This window comes from Gorilla gorilla, chromosome 10 (genome assembly GCF_029281585.2).
Source record: "Gorilla gorilla gorilla isolate KB3781 chromosome 10, NHGRI_mGorGor1-v2.1_pri, whole genome shotgun sequence".
In the NCBI taxonomy this organism is placed as follows: Eukaryota; Metazoa; Chordata; class Mammalia; order Primates; family Hominidae; genus Gorilla; species Gorilla gorilla.
Genome location: NC_073234.2, coordinates 52,416,755 through 52,435,582, shown reverse-complemented (window position 1 = coordinate 52,435,582; position 18,828 = coordinate 52,416,755). Strand labels below are relative to the sequence as shown.

Sequence of the window (18,828 nt, the reverse complement as noted above, 5' to 3'; positions counted from 1 at the left end):
GAAAAAGTTAAAGTGCCCGTTGCTTCAGCCCCTGACTCTGTGGTCCTAAATACGCGGCTCCTCAGTGGGGCCCACAGCTTAAGACCAACGCTTCACAAGCTCACAGCCCCTGTCAGAACCCATCTCCTGCCCTGAAATCCACCTACTGCGCCTTTGCAGCCTGTCAGCTGAAAATAATCCCAGTGAAAGCAGGGGCGAGGTGGAAGCAGAGGAAGCAGGCCCACATTTAATGCGGGGGATTCTGCCCCCTGCTGGCTGCCCGGCTCCCCTTCAGCGCCCGGCCGAGAACCCGGTGGCTGCGACTGAGGTCAGAGCCGGGAGAGGAGAGGGAGGGAGCGAGGCGGAGGCGCCTCGGGAGGCGGCCATCGCCCACCAGGCAGTCTTCCCACCGACGATTAGGCTTTGTCTTCAAAACAAGTTAGAGATGGTGGCTTCTGCTTTGGAGCCCCCTCGCTTCTTTTCCCGGCTCTCCCGTCTTCGACTTCCAAATTAGGAGCTTAGGGAGGGCAGGGGGCGTGGTGGGGGTGGAGGTCCTTCTGGAGCTCAAGGGAGGTCCAGTCATCCAGACTTGGCTTTCTCATCGATCCCTTTTCCCAGAGCCTGGTTACTGCCGGCACCTTTGGATCCTCGGCCAATTCTCTGCTTCGCCTACACTTGGCGTGCGGTGTACCAGCCTCCCCGCGTCACCATGGAAACAGGAGCCTCTGCATCCATCCCAGAGCTGATCTGTGAAGCTATGAGAAGAATCTGGAGGTGTGTGTGTGTGTGTGTGTGTGTGTGTGTGTGTGTGTGTGTGTGTGTGTGTGTGTGTGTGTTTGGGCGGGGGGGTAGAGAGATAAAGGAAGGGCAAAAGGGAAAAGGTTCAGAGAAAATATGGAGAGAGAAAGAAATCTGGGCGAAGGGGCGGGATTGCTTTATAAGGGTTATTGAATAACTGGTACCCTGTGGAGACGGTCAGCTTCCCTGACAGACCATAAATGCTGTCCTCTCATAGTCAGTCTGAACTGGCCGAACCTCCTCACGGACTGTCAGTTAGTAGCCATGTAACCTTGAGTGAGTGACTTAGCCCCTCTAAGCATCACTTTTCTTATTTGTAATGTAAAAATAATAGCAGCACTCCACAGGGTTATTGTAAAAACCAAGGAGGGGGGATTCATAGACAGCACTTAATACAGTGCTTAGCACATAGTGCTCAAAAATGTAGTTATGGTTGTACATGCTTATGTATCTTTAGTAATGATTTCTGTTATTTCTATATTTTTCCTCTGCTGAATCAATCGCCAGCTCTTCAATAATAATACCTTAAAAATAATTTAGAATTTTTTTTCTCAGCTTACTGCAACCTCTGCCTCCTGAGTTCAAGTGATTTTCCTGCCTCAGCCTCCCGAGTAGCTGGGACTACAGGCACATGCCACCACACTCGACTAATTTTTTATTTTTAGTACAGACAGGGTTTCACCATGTTGGCCAGGCTGGTCTCAAACTCCTGACCTCAGGTAATCCACCCACCTCAGCCTCCCAAAGTGCTGGGATTATAGGCGTGAGCCACCACACCTGGCATACTTTAGAATTTTTAAAATCATGTCATCCTTGCGCAGGGACCATGCTAATCTCTGTATCATTCCAATTTTAGAATATGTGCTGCCCAAGTGAGCACTACTTTACAATTTTCTTTCTCCTTTCCTTCCTTCCTTCCTTCCTTTCTTCCTTCCTTCCTTCCTCTCTCTCTTTTTCTCTTTCTCCTTCTCTTTCTCTCTCTGTCTCCTTCTTTTTTTTTTTTTTTGAGACAGTCTCGCTCTGTCACCCAGGCTGGAGTGCTGTGGTGCAATCTCAGCTCACTGCAACCACCTCTGCCTCCCAGGTTTAAGCGATTCTCCTGCCTCAGCCTGCCAAGTAACTGGGATTACCGGTGTGTGCCACCACACCCAGCTAATTTTCACATTTTTAGTAGAGACAGGGTTTCACCATGCTGGCCAGGCTGGTCTTGAACTCCTGGCCCCAAGTGATCCACCCGCCTTGGCCTCCCAAAGTGCTGGGATTACAGGCATTAGCCACTGCACCTGGCCTCTTTTCTTTTCTTTTTCTTTTTCTTTTTTTTTTTTTTTTTTTGAGACAAAGTCTCACTCTGTTGCCCAAGCTGGAGTGCAGTCAGTGGCATGATCTTGGCTCACTGCAACCTCCACCTCCAGGGTTCAAGTGATTCTCCTGCCTTAGCCTCCCGAGTAGCTGGGACAACAGGCACGTGCCACCATGCCTGGATAATTTTTGTATTTTTAGTAGAGATGGGGTTTTACTATGTTGGCCAGGCTGGTCTCAAACTCCTGACCTTGTGATCCTCCTGCCTCAGCCTCCCAAAGTGCTGGGATTACAGGCAGGAGCCACCACACCTGGCCACTTTCTTTTTTTAAAGACAGGGTCTCACTCTTATCACCCAGGCTGGAGTGCAGTGGCGCTATCATGGTTCACTGCAGCCTCGACCTCCCAGGCTCAGGTGATTCTCCCACCTCAGCCTCCCAAGGGGCTGGGACTACAGAGGCACGCCCCTACGCCTGGCTAATTTTTTGTGCTTTTTGTAGAGACAGGGTTTCCTCCTGTGGCCTAGGCTTACAATTTTCAAGCGGCCAGGCACGGTGGCTGATGCTTATAATTCCAGCACTTTGGGAGGCTGAGGCAGGTGGATCACCTGAGGTCAAGAGTTTGAGACCAGCCTGGCCAACATGGTGAAACCCCATCTCTACTAAACAATACAAAAATTAGCCAGGCGTGGTGGTGCGGGCCTGTAATCCCATCTACTCGGGAGGCTGAGGCAAGAGAATCACTTGAATTGGGGAGCCGGAGGTTGCAGTGAGCCGAGATTGTGCCACTGCACTCCAGCCTGGGTGACAGAGACTCTGTCTCAAAAAAACAAAAACAAAAACAACAATTTTCAAGGTGCTTTTACACACATTTTCTCATCTGGCCCACTCCAATCCTGAAAAATACGAAGGGATTACTCACCCCACTTTGCAGATGAAGATAGAAATTCAGAATTTAACCTTGTTCAAAGGCTTGTCTCTGACCTGGTGCTAAATCTTAGGGTTCTACAGAGCCAGGATTCAGTGCCCCATCCACTTATATCCTTTCTGTGTCTCTGTTCCCAGCATGGTGCCACAAACAGCACCTCATCATTGTTTGGTGCCAGTCAGCACCTCATTGTTTGGTGGCATTGATTCTGTGGAGCAGACCTCTCAGGGAAGAGCTAATCCTGAAACATGGGCACTTGGGTTTGACCATGAAGGAAGGAGAAAATGCTTAATTAAATACATATATATATCTTTTTTTTCTTTTTTTTTTTGAGATGGGGTCTCACTCTGTTACCCAGGCTGGAGTGCAGTGGCGCAATCTCAGCTCACTACAACCTCCGCCTCCCAGGTTCAAGCAATCCTCCTGCCTCAGCCTCCCGAGTAGCTGGGACTACAGGTGCCTGCCACCACTCTCAGCTAATTTTCTGTGTTTTTAGTAGAGACAGAGTTTCACCATGTTGGCCAGGCTGGTCTCAAACTCCTGACCTCAAGTGATCTGCCCACTCCACCTCAGCCTCCGAAAGTGCTGGGATTACAGGCGTGAACCACTGCGCCCAGCTGGGAATATTTTTAATGTATATATTAATATTTTAATATTAAGATATTTTAATTATAGATTTAATAGCCTTTGTGAAAGAGTGAGACTCCGTCTCAAAAAAAAAAATTCCCACAGAAGGGGAATGACTGCTAATGGCTAAGGTTTCTTTATGTTCTAAATTTGAAAATGTTCTAAATGTTGTAAATTTGGTTGTGGTGATGGTTGCACAAGTGTGTGAATAACTAAAAATCATGAAATTGTACATTTTTTTCATGCCTCTGAGACAAGTTCAAGAATCGTACATTTTAAATGGGTGAATTGCTTGGTATGTGAATTATGTCTCAATACGGCTGTTATTTTTTAAATTCACACGAATCAAATCCCAGGCCCAGATGTGGCCCAGTGAATTCTACCAAACATTTAAGGAAGAAATAATGCCAACTGGACATAAATGCTTGCAAATAATAGAAATAAACAGCTGGGCCCAGCGGCTCATGCCTGTAATACCAGCTATTTGGGAGGCCAAGGCAGGTGGATCACTTGAGCCCAGGAATTTGAGACCAGCCTGGGCAACATGGTGAAACCTCATCTCTACAAAAAATTACAAAAAACTAGGCGGGCAAGGTGGCATGCACCTGTAGTCCCAGCTACTTGGGAGGCTTGAGGTGGGAGGAGTGCCTGAGTAGGGGAGGCTGAGGCCGCAGTGAGCCGTGATTGTGCCATTGCACTCCAGCCTGGGTGACAGAGTGAGACTGTCTCAAAAAGAAAAACAAAAACAAAAAACAAAGAAGAAGAAGACAGAAAAGAAAAGAAAGGCTACTCTCTTCAATTCATTTTACTAGACAAACATAACCTTGATATTAAATCCCATAAAGACATTATAAGAAAGAGGGGTGGGCATAATGGCTCACACATGTAATCCCAGCGCTTTAGGAGGCCTAGGTGGGAGGATTGCTTGAGACCAAGAGTTCCCAACCTGGGCAACATAGTGAGACCTCATCTCTACAAAAGATTTTTTTTTCTAATTGGCCAATTAAAAAATATTTTTAGGTTCAAGTCTGTAGTCCTAGCTACTTGGGAGGCTGAAGCAGGAGGATCTCTTGAGCCCAGAAGTTAGATGTTAGTGAGCTGTGATCATGCCACTGCACTCCAGCCTGGATGATAGCAAGACCTTATCTCAAAACAATAAAATAAATACATAAAAATTTCTGCAGAAACACATTCAGGTAGGCAGATTCATTGGCTGGCTTCAATTTTATTCCTTTTTTTTTTTTTTTTTTTGAGACAGAGTCTCTGTCACCCAGGCTGGAGTGCAATGGCACCACGATCTCGGCTCATTGCAACCTCTGTCTCCAGGATTCAAGCGATTCTCCTGCCTCAGGCTCCCTAGTAGCTGGGATTACAGGTGCTCGCCACCACACCTGGCTAATTTTTGTATTTTTAGTAAAGACTGGGTTTCACCATGTTGGTCAGGCTGATCTCAAACTGATCTCAGGTGATCCGCCTGCCTCAGCCTCCGAAAGTGCTGGGAATACAGGCGTGAGCCACTGCACCTGGCCAATTTTATTCTCATATGTCCGCAACAAACAGAACTTTGTAAAGATACCATTTACATTTGAATAAAAAATATCAAGTACCTTAGAATAATTCTAACAAAATACGTTTAAGATATCTAGCAGAAAAACTTTACCAGGCAACACCAGCCTGACCAACATGGAGAAACCCCGTCTCTACTAAAAATACAAAATTAGCCGGGCGTGGTGGCACATGCCTGTAACCTCAGCTGCTCGGGAGGCTGAGGCAGGAGAATCACTTGAACCCGGGAGGCAGAGGTTGCAGTGAGCCGAGATCATGCCATTGCACTCCAGTCTGGGCAACAAGAGTGAAACTCCATCTCATAAAAAAGAAAGAAAGAAAGAAAAGAAAGAAAAACTTTACCATGCTTGGCGGTCGCTCACGCCTGTAATCCCAGCACTTTGGGAGGCTGAGGCGGGCAGATCAGCTGAGGTCAGGAGTTCGAGACCAACCTGGCCAACATGGTGAAACCCCGTCTCTACTAAAAATACAAAAAATTACCTTGGCTTGGTGGCAGACACCTGTAATCTCAGCTACTTGGGAGGCTGAGGCAGGAGAATCGCCTGAACCCAGGAGGCGGAGGTTGCAATGAGCTGAGATTGCGCCATTGCACTCCAGTCTGGGCGACAAGAGCAAGAGTCCGTCTCAAAAAAAAAAAAAAAGAAAAAGAAAAAATTTATAACAGGCCGGGCGCAGTGGCTCATGCTTGTAATCCCAGCACTTTGGGAGGCCAAGGTGGCGGATCACTTGAGATCAGGGGTTCGAGACCAGCCTGGCCAACATGGTGAAACTCCATCTCTACTAAGAATACAAAAATTAGCTGAGCGTGGTAGTGCACGCCTGTAATCCCAGGTACTCAGGAGGCTGAGGCAGGAGAATCGCTTGAACCCAGGAGGTGGAGGTTGCAGTGACCCAAGATCATGCCACTGTGCTCCAGCCCGGGCAACAGAGCAATACTCTGTCTCAAAAAAAAAAAAAAGAAAGAAAAAAACCAGGCACAGTGGCTCATGCCTGTAATCCCAGCACTTTGGTAGGCTCAGGCGGGCGGATCACAAGGTCAGGAGTTCGAGACCAGCCTGACCAACATCGTGAAACCCCCATCGCTACTAAAAATACAAAATTAGCTGGGCGTGGTGGCGCATGCCTATAGTCCCAGCTACTCAGGAGGCTGAGGCAGAAGAATCTCTTGAACCCAGGAGGCGGAGGTTGCAGTGAGCCGAGAACACGCCATTGCATTCTAGCCTGAGCGACAGAGCAAGCCTCTGTCTCAAAAAAAAAAAAAAGAAAAGAAAAAAGAAAAAAAAGTAGGTCAATGGGATAGAATAAAAAATCCAAACACAAACCCACACATAGATGTACATTTGATTTATGACAAAAGGGACGACAGTGCAGAGCAGTGAGGAAGTATCTCCAAGGCATATATAAAATCACAATAACAAAAATCAACCCAGGTAAATTGTACATATAAATGTAAAAGGCAGAACAATAAAGCCTCTAGAAATAAGGTAGAAACCTATCTTCGTGACCTTAGGATAGAAAAAAGACATCTTTTTTTTGGAAAGACTTCTTAAACAGTATACAAAAACCAAATAGTAAGCCTAAAGAAAAAGACTGATACACTTGACTACATTTTAAAATTATTATTTTAAATTTGTGTGGGTACATAGTGGGTGTATATATTTATGGGGTACATGAGCTGTTCTGATACAGTCATGTAATTGACTACATTAAAAGTTTTAAATATTCTATTGGCCCAAACCAAACAAAACGTTATTAAAAAGGTGAAAAAAACGGTTGAATATTATGGTATGTGAATTAAATTTTTGAAAAAGAAAATAAAGTGAAAAGGTAAGCCATAGACTTGGAAAAGAAATTTGAAACACATATACTGATAAGAGACTTACACATCCAGAATACTGTATAAAATGAACTACTATAAATCAGTAAAAGACATACAATCTAACATAAAAATTGGCAAGAAACTTGATTAGATACACCACAAAAGAGGATGTTCAAATGGCAAATAAACATGAGAACGAGCAAATCCGGATTTGTCTTCTCTATACGCAATGCTTCTGCCAAAACTACCATCCACGGATTTACAGGATGTTTCATTCACCTTCATGGTGTTCCACACAGCATTGCTTCTGATCCAGGAATTCATTTTACAGCAAATGAAGTGTGGCAATGGGCCCATGCTTATAAAATTCACTAGTCTTACCATGTTCCCCACCAACTTGAAGCTGGTTTGACAGAATGATGGAATGACTTTTTTTTTTTTCTCTTGAGACGGAGTTTCACTCTTGTTGCCCATGCTGGAGTGCAATGGCATGATCTCGGCTCACTGCAACCTCTGCCTCCTGGGTTCAAATGATTCTCCTGCCTCAGCTTCTTGAGTAGCTGAGATTACAGGCATGCGCCGCCATGCCCAGCTAATTTGGTATTTTTAGTAGAGACGGGTTTTCTCCATGTTGGTCAGGCTGGTGTCGAACTCCTGACCTCAGGTGATCCGCCCACCTCGGCCTCCCAAAGTGCTGGGATTACAGGTGTGAGCCACTGTGCCTGGCCTGGAATGACCTTTTGAAAACACATTTATGCTATCAGCTAGGTCACAACACCTTGCAAGGCTGGAGCATGGATCTTGTCTTTTTTTTTTTTTTTTTTGAGCATGGATCTTTAGAAGACTGTCTATGTTCTGAATCAGTGTCCAATACATAGGGCTGTTTCTTCCACAGCCAGGATTCATAGGTCCAGGAATTAAAGGATGGAAATGGGAATGGCACAATGCACAATTACCACTAGAGACCCACTAGCAACATTTTTGTTTCCTGTTCTCCCAGTCTCATGCTCTGCTGGCCTAGAGGTCTTAGCTCCAAAGGAAGAATGCTCCCACCAGGAGACACAATGATTCCATTGAAATGGAATAGACTGAAACCTGGCCACTTTGGGATCCTCATGGCTCTGTGTCGGCAGGCGAAGAAAGAAGTTACTGTGCTGGCTGGGGTGATTGATCCTAACTAGCAATGAAAAATTGGAGGCCAGGCATGGTGGCTCATGCCTGTAATCCCAGCACTTTGGAAGGCCAAGGCAGGCAGATCACCTGAGGTCAGGAGTTCACGACCAGCCTGGCCAACATGGTGAAACCCCATGTCTACTAAATACAAAAATTAGCCAGCCATGGTGGCGCATGCCTGTAATCCCAGCTACTCAAGAGGCTGAGGCAGGAGAATCATTTGAACCTGGAAGCCAAAGGTTGCGGTGAGCCGAGATCATGCCATTGCACCTGTAATCCCAGCTACTCGGGAGGCTGAGGCAGGAAAACGGCTTGAACTGGGGAGGCGGAGGTTGCAGTGGGCCAAGATCGCACCACTGCACTCCAGCCTGGGCGACAGAGCAAGACTCCATCTCAAAAAAAACCAAACAACAATAACAACAACAATAAATAAATAAATAAAAATACAAAAATTAGCCAGGCATGGTGGCGCACACCTCTATTTCCAGCTACTCGGGAGGCTGAAGCGGGAGAATCGCTTGCACCCAGGAGACCAAGGTTGCAGTGAGCTGAGATTGCACCATTGCACTTCAGCCTAGGTGATAGAGTGAGACTCCGTCAAAAAAAAAAAAAAGAAAAAGAAAAATTGGAATATTACTTCACAATGGAGGTAAGTATGAGCATATCAAGGAGATTCCTTGATATACTAAGGAAGATTCCTTAGGTCATCTCAGTATTACTGTGACCTGTGATTAAGGTCAATGGAAAACTAGAACAAAACAATCCAGGACTACTAATGGCCCAGACCCTTCAGAAATGAAGCTTTGAGTCAGTCCATCAGATAAAGAAACAGGTAAACACCTGTTAAGGTGCTTGCTGAAGGCAAAGGGAATATAGGATAGTAGTAGAAAACGGTAGCTATTAATACCAGCTATGACCACGTGACCAGTTATGGAACCTAGGACTATGATTGTCATGAGTATTTCCTCATTTTGTTATTTATATGTTTATGTGTGTGTATATCAAGCAAATATCTTCATTTTCTTTTCTCTTTTATTCCCTCATAATGTAACATAAGATGTATTAACTTTATGTCATAGTTTTAAGTATTATTAATTTTACATCATAATATTTGAGTTATGGGATATGAAGAAGAGTAAACATCACTCAAGGATTTTACCTCCTCCTCTGAGGAAGGGATTAGTGTTTTATTTTTCTTTTTGAGACCGGGTCTTGCTCTGTCACCCAGGCTGGGGTGCAGCATCAATGCAAAGCTTCGAAATGCAGGCTCAAGTGATCCTCCCATCCCAGCCTCCTGAGTAGCTGGGACTACAGGTGTGTGCCACCACGCCCAGCTAATTTTTTTTTTTTTTGAGACAGAGTCTTGCTCTGTCGCCAAACTGCAGTGCAGTGGCACGATCTCTGGCTCACTGCAACCTCCACCTCCCGGGTTCCAGCAATTCTCCTGCCTTAGCCTCCAGAGTAGCTGGGACTACAGGCGTGTGCCACCACGCCCAGCTCATTTTTATATTTTTATGAGGGGTTTCACCATGTTTGCCAGGATGGTCTCGATCTCTTCACCTCGTGATCCGCCCGCCTCGGCCTCCCAAAGTGCTGGGATTATAGGCGTGAGTCACTGCGCCCGGCCTGTAATGGTTAATTTTATGTGTCAACCTCACTGAGCCATGGAGGGCCCAGACATTTGGTCAAACATTAATCTGGAGGTCAGGCACAGTAGCTTGTGCCTGTAATCCCAGCACTTTGGGTGGCTGAGGTGGGAGGATCGCTTGAAGCCAGGAATTTAAGACCGGCCAGGGCATCATAGCAAGACCCAGTCGCTACAAAAAAATTAAAATAAAAAAAAAATAGTTGGCTGGGCACAGTGGCTCACGCCTGTAATCCCAGCACTTTGGGAGGCCAAGGTGGGTGGATCACCTGAGGTTAGGAGTTCCAGGAGTTCAAGACCAGCTGGCCAACATGGTGAAACCCCGTCTCTACTAAAAATACAAAAATTAGCTAGGCGTGGTGGTGGGTGCCTGTAATCTCAGCTACTCCGGAGGCTGAGTTAGGAGAATTGCTGAAACCTGCGAGGTGGAGGTTGCAGTGAGCCAAGATCATGCCATTGCACTCCAGCCCAGGCTGACAACAGCAACAGCAAGACTATGTCTAAAAAAAAAACAAAACAAAACTGAGTATGGTGGTGCACACCTGTAGTCCCAGCTACTCAGAAGGCTGAGGTGGGAGGATCCCTAAAGTCCAGGAGTTCGAGGTTGCACTGAGCTACAATTGCATCACTGTACTCCAGCCTGGGTGACAAAATGAGTTTTCTGTCTAAAGAAAAATAAACAAACAAAATTATTCTGGTTGTGTCTGTGAGGGTGTTTCCAGATGAGATTAACATTTGAATTGGATTGAGAATTAATTAGTGGTAGATTGAGTAAAGCAGATTGCCCTTGTAACATGGGTGAGCCTCATCCAATCATTGAAGACATGAATAAACCAAAAAGGCTGAGTAAAAGCAGCTCCTCCTGACTAACTGCCTAAGCTGAGGCAGTCTTTTCTGGCCTTCTGACTCAGACTGAAACATTGACTCTTCTTGGACCTTAAGCTGGCTGGCTTTTAGTCTAGAACTACACATCGGTTCTCCTAAATCTCCAGGTTGCTAATTGCAGATCTTGGGACTTCTGAGCCTCCAATAATAACACCGATTGCTTATAATAAATAAATACACACATCCTATTGGTTCTGTTTTTCTGGAGAGTTCTGAGTAATGTATTATATTTCATATTAAAAACAACTTTATTGGGGCACATGTTGCATATCACATAATTCGCTTTTTTTTTTTATTTTTATTTTTTAATACGGAGTTTCGCTCTTGTTGCCCAGGCTGGAGTGCAACGGCACGATCTCGGCTCACCGCAACCTCCGCCTGCCGGATCCAAGCGATTCTCCTGCCTCAGCCTCCTGAGTAGCTGGGATTACAGGCATGTGCCACCACGCCCAGCTAATTTTGTATTTTTAGTAGCGATGGGGTTTCTCCATGTTGGTCAGGCTGGTCCCGAACTCCCGACCTTAGGTGATCCAACATGGTGAAACCCCATCTCTACTAAAAATACAAAAAATTAGCCGGGTGTGGTAGCGGGTGCCTGTAATCCCAGATACTTGGGAAGCTGAGGCAGGAGAATCACTTGAACCTGGGAGGTGCAGGTTGCAGTGAGCCGAGACTGTGCCACCTCACTCCAGCCTGGGCAACAGAGAAAGACTCAGTCAAAAAAAGAGAGAGAGAGGGAGAGGGAGAGAGAGAGAGAAAGAGAGAAAGAAAGGAAGGGAAGGGAAGGGAGAAGAAAAGAAAGTAATCTACTTTCTGTCTTTATAGCTTGGCCTTTTCCGGATATTTCATATAAATGGAACCATACAATATGTAATCACTTGTGTCTGGCTTATTTCACTGAGCATAGAGTTTTTTTGGCCGAGCATGGTGGCTCACGCCTGTAATCCCAGCACTTTGGGAGGCCGAGGTGGGTGGATGATTTGAGGTCAGGAGTTTGAGACCAACCTGGCCAAGATGATGAAACCCCGTCTCTACTAAAAATACAAAAATTAGGCAGGCATGGTGGTGACACCTGTAGTCCAGCTACTCGGGAGACTGAGGCAGGAGAATTTCTTAAACCCGGGCGGTGGAGGTTGCAGTGAGCCAAGATCACGCACTGCACTCCAGCCTGGGTGACAGAGTGAGACTCCAGTCTTAAAAAAAAAAAGGGGGTTGTTTGTTTTGTTTTTGTTGTTGTTTCTTTTTGAGACAGGGCTGCTCTGTCACCCAACTGGAGTGCAGTGGCTTGATTATGGCTTGACCTCTGGGGCTCAGGTGATCTTCTCACCTCAGCCTCCTGGGGTAGCTGGGACAACAGGTACGCACCACCACGCCCAGCTAACTTCTTTTGTATTTTTTGTAGAGAAGGGGTTTCGCCACATTGCTCAAGCTAGTCTCGATCTCTTGGGCTAAAACGATCCTCCCGCCTCGGCCTCCCAAAGTGCTGGGATTACAGGTGTAAGGCACAGCGCCCAGCCTGCATATTCTTTTTGAGGTTCATCCACATTGTAGCTGGTATCCATAGTTTGTTCTGAATAATATTCCATTGTATGAACATAGCATATTTTGTCTACTCATTCACATGTTAATGGACATTTAGGTTGTCTCCAATTTTTCCAACTGGGCTATTATGAGTGAGACAGATAAGAAAATTCCTGTGCAAGTTTTTGTGTGTATACATGCTTTCATTTCTCTTAGGCAGATCCCTAAGAGTGAAATTATTGGGTCACATGGTAAATTTATGTTTAACATTTTAAAAAATTGCCAAACTGTTTTCCAAAGTGGCTACACCATTTTACATTTCTACCACCAATATATGAGGGTTCTCGTTTCTCCACATTCTCTCCAACACTTATCTTTTTAAAAAAGTTTTTTTGTTGTTGGTGTTGTTGTTTGCAGTTTTTACAGTTTTATTTAAACACAAAACATGCACATGAGCTGTCTACTCATTTTCTTTGCTGCGCAGCCTGGGATTGGGTTTGGTGACTCTGACGGCCAGCTGGGCAGCTCTTTTCCACGATGGCTTTGCGGTTCTTGGAGGAAACATTGTGAGCGATCTCAGCACAGTAAGATTTGTTGCACAACAGCAGCACTTCCAGCTCCTTGACGTGTGGACCAGGAATTTCCGGAAGCCAGTGAGCAGCATGTGCTTTGTTTTCTTGTTGCTCCCATAATCAATGTTGGGCATCAAGATCTAACCCTTGAACCTTCCACGAACCCTGTTGTCAATACCTCTGGGTTTCCGCCAGTTACGCTTAATTTTGACATATCGGTCAGACTGGTGCCGGATAAACTTCTTGGTTCTCTTTTTGACGATCTTGGGCTTCCCAAGGGGTCTGAGGACGGTTTATAAAAGTGCACTGAGGGGAGGCTGAGACAGGAGAATTGCTTGAACCCGGGAGGCGGAGGTTGCAGTGAGCCGAGATCGTGCCCAGCCTAGGCGACAGAGAGAGACTCTATGTCAAAAATAAATAAATAAATAAATAAATAAATAAATAAATAAATAAATAAATAAATAAAATGCACTGAGGAGACAGGTTTTTGAGAGTTAAAAGGACCCTCTCAAAAACCGACCGCGGTCCTCCAAAGGGTAGGGGGCGCTCCAAGACAGGGACTCTTCTAGCCTATTGCCTCTCCATGTTAGCGAGATCCTCGTTGCTAGGAGACTAGACGCGTCTTACCGTGGGAGAGCTCAGCCTCACTGATAGCCGGGGATCTTTCCTGTTCGAGGGCTGAGATCTCCGGTCCCACAACCGCCCACAACCAGGGGCACTTCTGGAAGGCCCCTTTCTAGGGACATTTTTCTTCTAAGCTCTGTAACGCGGGCCGAGGCAGACCGAGGCTTCTTTCCCGGATCCAATCCCCTGCCCCCATGCCTAAGAAAGAAAAAATGGCCAAGACGCCCCTGTCCGATGAGGAGCAGCTGCTTCTGTTTCAGCAGAAGTTGCTGGCAGAGGAGGAGATGGCCAAAAAGAAGGAGAGGCTCCTCAGCCAGTTCTTGAAGGTGATGGCCTTTTGCATTGTCCTGCTCAACCCCATCCACCCCCTGCCCTGGCCCTGTCACTGAGGAAACCTCATTTTCATCCTGACCTCTCCTCCTCCGGAAATCCTGAGACCCAGATATACTTAGATTTCAGGCAACATTGTTTGGGAGGCGGGGGTGTTCTCTGCGAAGCACGGAGGGGGTGCGTGGTATACGGCTTGGCAATCTCTATTGAATCCCAGAACTGGGACCGTAGGTCCTGTCAGCTGTCCCAGATGTCTGGAATGCTGATATTCTCCCTGGAGATAGGTCATTACAAACAACATCCTACTCTGATGCTCCCACCCTGAAGGAAATTCACCCTTGCCCTCCCTAAATGCCATCAGGCCGTTCCCATCGAAAAGGGGTAAGGTGTCAGCTGACAAATTAAGAGTGATCTTGTTTGTTGTACTGAAAGGCCCTGACTTCCTGGAGGTATATTTATTCCTTCACACAGGACAAGCTGGCCAAGGAGGAACACAACAGTGCTCTGAACCTTAATAAGATTAACACACACTGGAGAACTGTCCTTCGGGAAGTCAAGACCAGAGAACTTCATAAGGACATTGAGATCCTCAGCCAAACATTTGAACGAGTGGTGGACTGTAAGGACAATGTCATCAAGGTAGGCACTCTTTCCAAGGAAACCTTGAGTATGGCTTCCTGACCTCTTAATAGAATGAGCCTAGTGAATCCATCTTAAAGCCCTCACAAGACACAGGCTGTGAGAAAGCCAGGCTATTGGTAATAATGGTTTTCACAGAAATAAAAAATAGAATATTGGGGTTTCATCCCTCTCTCCCTTAGAGGACCCACTCTTCTTGTCATCTATTGCCCAAAACCAGTACTATCCAATAGTAGAGTCATAAGGCACAGCAGACGTCACCCAGTGACTTGAAATGAGTCCCACACCTTCATTTTAATGTCAGAAGGTTCAGTTCCAGAGGGGAACTGACTTGCCCAAGGTCACATAGCTAGTCAGTGAGAGAACCAGGACTCCAGCATGTGTTTATTGATTCCCACTGCAGTGCTCCATTCAACTAAATTGTTTGGCCTCTTGATTCAACTTCAGTGGCCCTGGATAAGGTTGAGAAGATCTCCATGGGTAAGAGCAGTTCTGGATTTCTAAGCAATTCAATCAGCCATCCTTATGCTCTTGGGAGGTTCTTGAGTTCTTGATTCCATCCTATCTTTTCTTCTAAGGGATTTTCTGTACCCCTTCTTTTGTCTTACTTTTAATATTCTGCCTCCATTTACTGCCTTCTCCTTAGTCTTTTCCATTATTTATTTATTTATTTATTTGAGACGGAGTCTTGCTCTGTTGCCAGGCTGGAGTGCAGTGGCACAATCTCGGCTCAGTGCAACCTCTGCCTCCCAGGTTCAAGTGATTCTTCTGCCTCAGCCTCCCGAGTAGCTGTGACTACAGGCATGTGCCACCACGCCTGGCTAATTTTTGTATTTTTAGTTGAGATGGGGGTTTCACCATGTTGGCCAGGATGGTCTCGATCTCCTGACCTTGTGACCCACCCGCCTTGGCCTCCCAAAGTGCTGGGATTACAGGCGTGAGCCACTGCACCCAGCCAGAGTCTTTTCCATTTTCAATAAAACAAAGCCCACAGTAACAGCAAAATATACATTGCCAACATGGTATTCCCTCTCTAGAAAGCACACATTTCTCTTTCATGGCCTAATCCCTGGGGAAAGAGCTCAGCAGACCCTGGGCAGCTTCCAGAGATAAATATTAAGAGTCCTCAAATTTGCAATAACCATTATTCATTAGAAGTCCACACCCCACCAGTTACACCTTATGGATTTTTTTTTTTTTTTTTTTTTTTTTGAGGCAGAGTTTCACTCTTGTTGCCCAGGCTGGAGTGCAATGGCGCAGTCTTGGCTCACTGCAACCTCCGCCTCCCGAGTTCAGCCTCCTGAGTAGCTGGGATTACAGGCATGTGCCACCACACCCACTAATTTTGTTATTTTTAGTAGAGATGGGGTTTCTCCATGTCGGTCAGGCTGGTCTTAAACTCCTGACCTCAGGTGATCCGCCCGCCTCGGTCTCCCAAAGTGCTGGGATTACAGGCGTGAGCCACCACGCCCAGCCACTGAGGAGTTTCACTCTTGTCACCAGGCTGGAGTACAGTGGCGCGATCTCAGCTCACTGCAACCTCTGCCTCCTGGGTTCAAGCGATTCTCCTGCCTCAACCTCCTGAATAGCTGGGATTACAGGCGCCCACCACCAAGCCCAGGTAATTTTTGTATTTTTAGTAGAGACGGGATTTCACCATGTTGGCCAGGCTGGTCTGGAACTCCCGACCTTAGGTGATCCACCTGCCTCAGCCTCCCAAAGTGCTGGGATTACAGACGTTAGCCACCGCGCCCAGCCCATACCTTACGGATTTTTAAAAGGCTTTTTCAGACACTTATTGGAAGTTATCAAACACTTGATAAGAGGGCCAGGCACGGTGGCTCAAGCCTGTAATCCCAGCACTTTGGGAGGCTGAGGCAGGCGGATCACGAGGTCAGGAGATCGAGACCATCGTGGCTAACATGGTGAAACCCCATCTCCACTAAAAATACAAAAAATTAGCCGGGCGTGGTGGCGGGCACCTGTAGTCCCAGCTACTCGGGAGGCTGAGGCGGGAGAATGGCGTGAACCCGGGAGGTGGAGCTTGCAGTGAGCAGAGATTGTGCCACTGCACTCCAGCCTGGGTGACAGAGCGAGACTCCGTCTCAAAAAACAACAACAACAACAAAAAAAAAACACTTGATAAGAACAGCAGTGTTCATTGCGTAGTGTTCCATTATTGGAATGCTAAGTTTGTGGGAGTTATGTATCTCGTACTGTTCAAGGTCATCGCCAAGATCTGATTTTTCACAAAAAATATTTGCAACCTCAGGCATGAATGGGTTAAGGGAAGCTGAGTAGTTGGCCAGGTTCACCCCGAGACAATTAACTTCTTCCTACACAGCAGCCTTGCAGCTTATGATAACAGTTCTTGCTTAGGTAAATCACACACTGTTAATATTAACCACCTTCAGGGTCATTCCTGAATGAGACTACACATATTAAATGTGGAAATGTTAGTGATCCTCACTATCTCTACTTCTTCACTTCCATTTTACCCTGTATCCCACAACATCTGATTTCTACCCTTCTCTAGGAAACTGCTCAGGTAAAGGCCACTGGTTCAGAATTGTGGCTACTTTTCATCATTTAGTCTTTATCTAACCTAACCTCTCTATGGCACTGACATTCGTGGTCATGCCCTGGGTCTTGAAATTCTCCTTTGGCTTGCATGACACCATTCTGTCATTTTTCCTACCTCTGGGACATAAATCAGTCACTCCAGTGAGTTTATCTTCCTCTCTCCATCCTCTGAACTTCAGCATTCCCCAGATTTCTGAGTCTGGCCATCTCACCCTTTAACCAGTTTTCTAGGGCCAATCTTACACATTACCCTGGCTTTATTTTATTTTATTTTTTGAGACAGAGTCTCACTTTGTTGTCCAGGCTGAAGTGCAGTAGCACAATCATAGCTCACTACACTCAAGCTCCTGGGCTCAAGTGATCCTCCCACCTGAGCAGGTGGGACTACAGGCTCTCACTATGACTGGCTAAATTTTTAAATTATTTTAATTTTTAGTAGAGACAAGGTCTCACTGTGTTGCCCAGGCTGATCCTCCCACCTCACCCTCTGGAGTAGCTGGGACCACAGGTGCGTACCACCTCACCTAACAAATTTTTAAATTTTTTATAGAGATGCAGTCTCGTTATGTTGCCCATGCTGGTCTTGAACTCCTGGCCTCAAGCAGTCTTCCCACTTCGGCCTCCCAAAGTGCTAGTATTACAGGCATGAGCCACTGGGCTCAGTCCATCCTAGATTTTGCATCTATCCCTGACCTCTGTTACTAAGTGTTGTATAAGTCATCTACTTTAAAGTAGTTTTCAAAGCTATACCCTGCTGTCCTTTTCCACTGTCCTCCTGTAGTTGAGACCTGGGCATCATCTCTAACCTACACTATTAGTAATAGTTTCCTGTTTTCCACCCTTCACATTGAACTGCCTCTATATTCTCTGCAGAACTACCAGGATGATTATTATTATTATTATTATTATTTATTTATTTTATTTTTAGACAGAGTCACCCAGGCAGGAGTGCAGTGGCACAATCTTGGCTCACTGCAACCTCTGCCCCCTGGGTTCAAGTGATTCTCCCGCCTCAGCCTCCTGAGTAGCTGGGATTACAGGTGCATGCCACCACGTCCAGCTAATTTCTGCATTTTTAGTAGAGATGGGGTCTCACCACATTGGCCAGGCTGGTCTCTAACTCCTGGCCTCAGGTGACCCACCTGCCTGGGCCTCCTAAAGTGCTGGGATTATAGGCATGAGTACCATGCTTTATCTTTCTAAAGCAGAAATCTAATCCTGTCACTCCACTGTTTAAATCTTAGTGGTTCCCCCATCTACAGGAAAAAATCCAGACTCCATAGTAAAAACATCAAAGCCCTCATGATCTGGTTCCCACCTGTACTTTTCTTTCTCTCTTTTTTTTTTTTTTTTTGAGATGGAGTTTTGCTCTTGTTGCCCAGGCTGGAGTGAAATGGCGCGATCTCGGCTCACCGCAACCTCCACCTCCTGGGTTCAAGCGATTCTTCTGCCTCAGCCTCCCAAGTAGCTGGGATTACAGGCATGTGCCACCACGCCCAGCTAATTTGGTATTTTTAGTAGAGACGGGGTTTCTCTATGTTGGTCAGGTTGATCTCGAACTCCCCACTTCAGGTGATCCACCTGCCTTGGCCTCCCAAAGTGCTGGGTATTACAGGTGTGAGCCACCACACCTGGCCTCTGCCTACCTGTACTTTTCATAGCCAGCCTTGTTTCTTACCTGGGCCTTTGCACATGCTATTCCCCGTATCTGGAATTCTCATCTCCATTTCTTCTCCAGTCATCCTGGCAAACTTTCTTATTATTTTTATTTTTATTTATTTATTTTTTTGAGACGGAGTCTCATTCTGTCTCCCAGGCTGGAGTGCAGTGGAGCGATCTTG

General features: G+C 46.1%; 1 protein-coding gene and 2 pseudogenes across 2 annotated transcripts in view; 1 reads left to right on the top strand and 2 right to left on the bottom strand.

Annotated features, from left to right (window-relative positions):
- Positions 1–600: 600 nt before the first annotated feature.
- CCDC65 (coiled-coil domain containing 65) overlaps positions 601–18,828 on the top strand; it is a 28,683-nt gene continuing 10,455 nt past the window's right edge. The window contains exons 1-2 of one of the 2 annotated variants that reach the window (XM_055357311.2): positions 601–753; positions 14,237–14,404. Coding sequence is in view for 1 of the 2 variants with exons in the window: in XM_031001112.2 (XP_030856972.1) it covers positions 13,630–13,761; positions 14,237–14,404 (300 nt within the window). In the remaining variant the exon portion in view is untranslated. Of the gene's footprint in view, positions 754–13,389; positions 13,762–14,236; positions 14,405–18,828 lie in introns of those variants that run through there. The other variant, XM_031001112.2, reaches the window with a different exon arrangement.
- LOC115930278 (uncharacterized) lies at positions 1,559–1,657 on the bottom strand (annotated as a pseudogene).
- On the bottom strand, positions 8,519–13,104 carry LOC109025416 (large ribosomal subunit protein eL32-like; annotated as a pseudogene).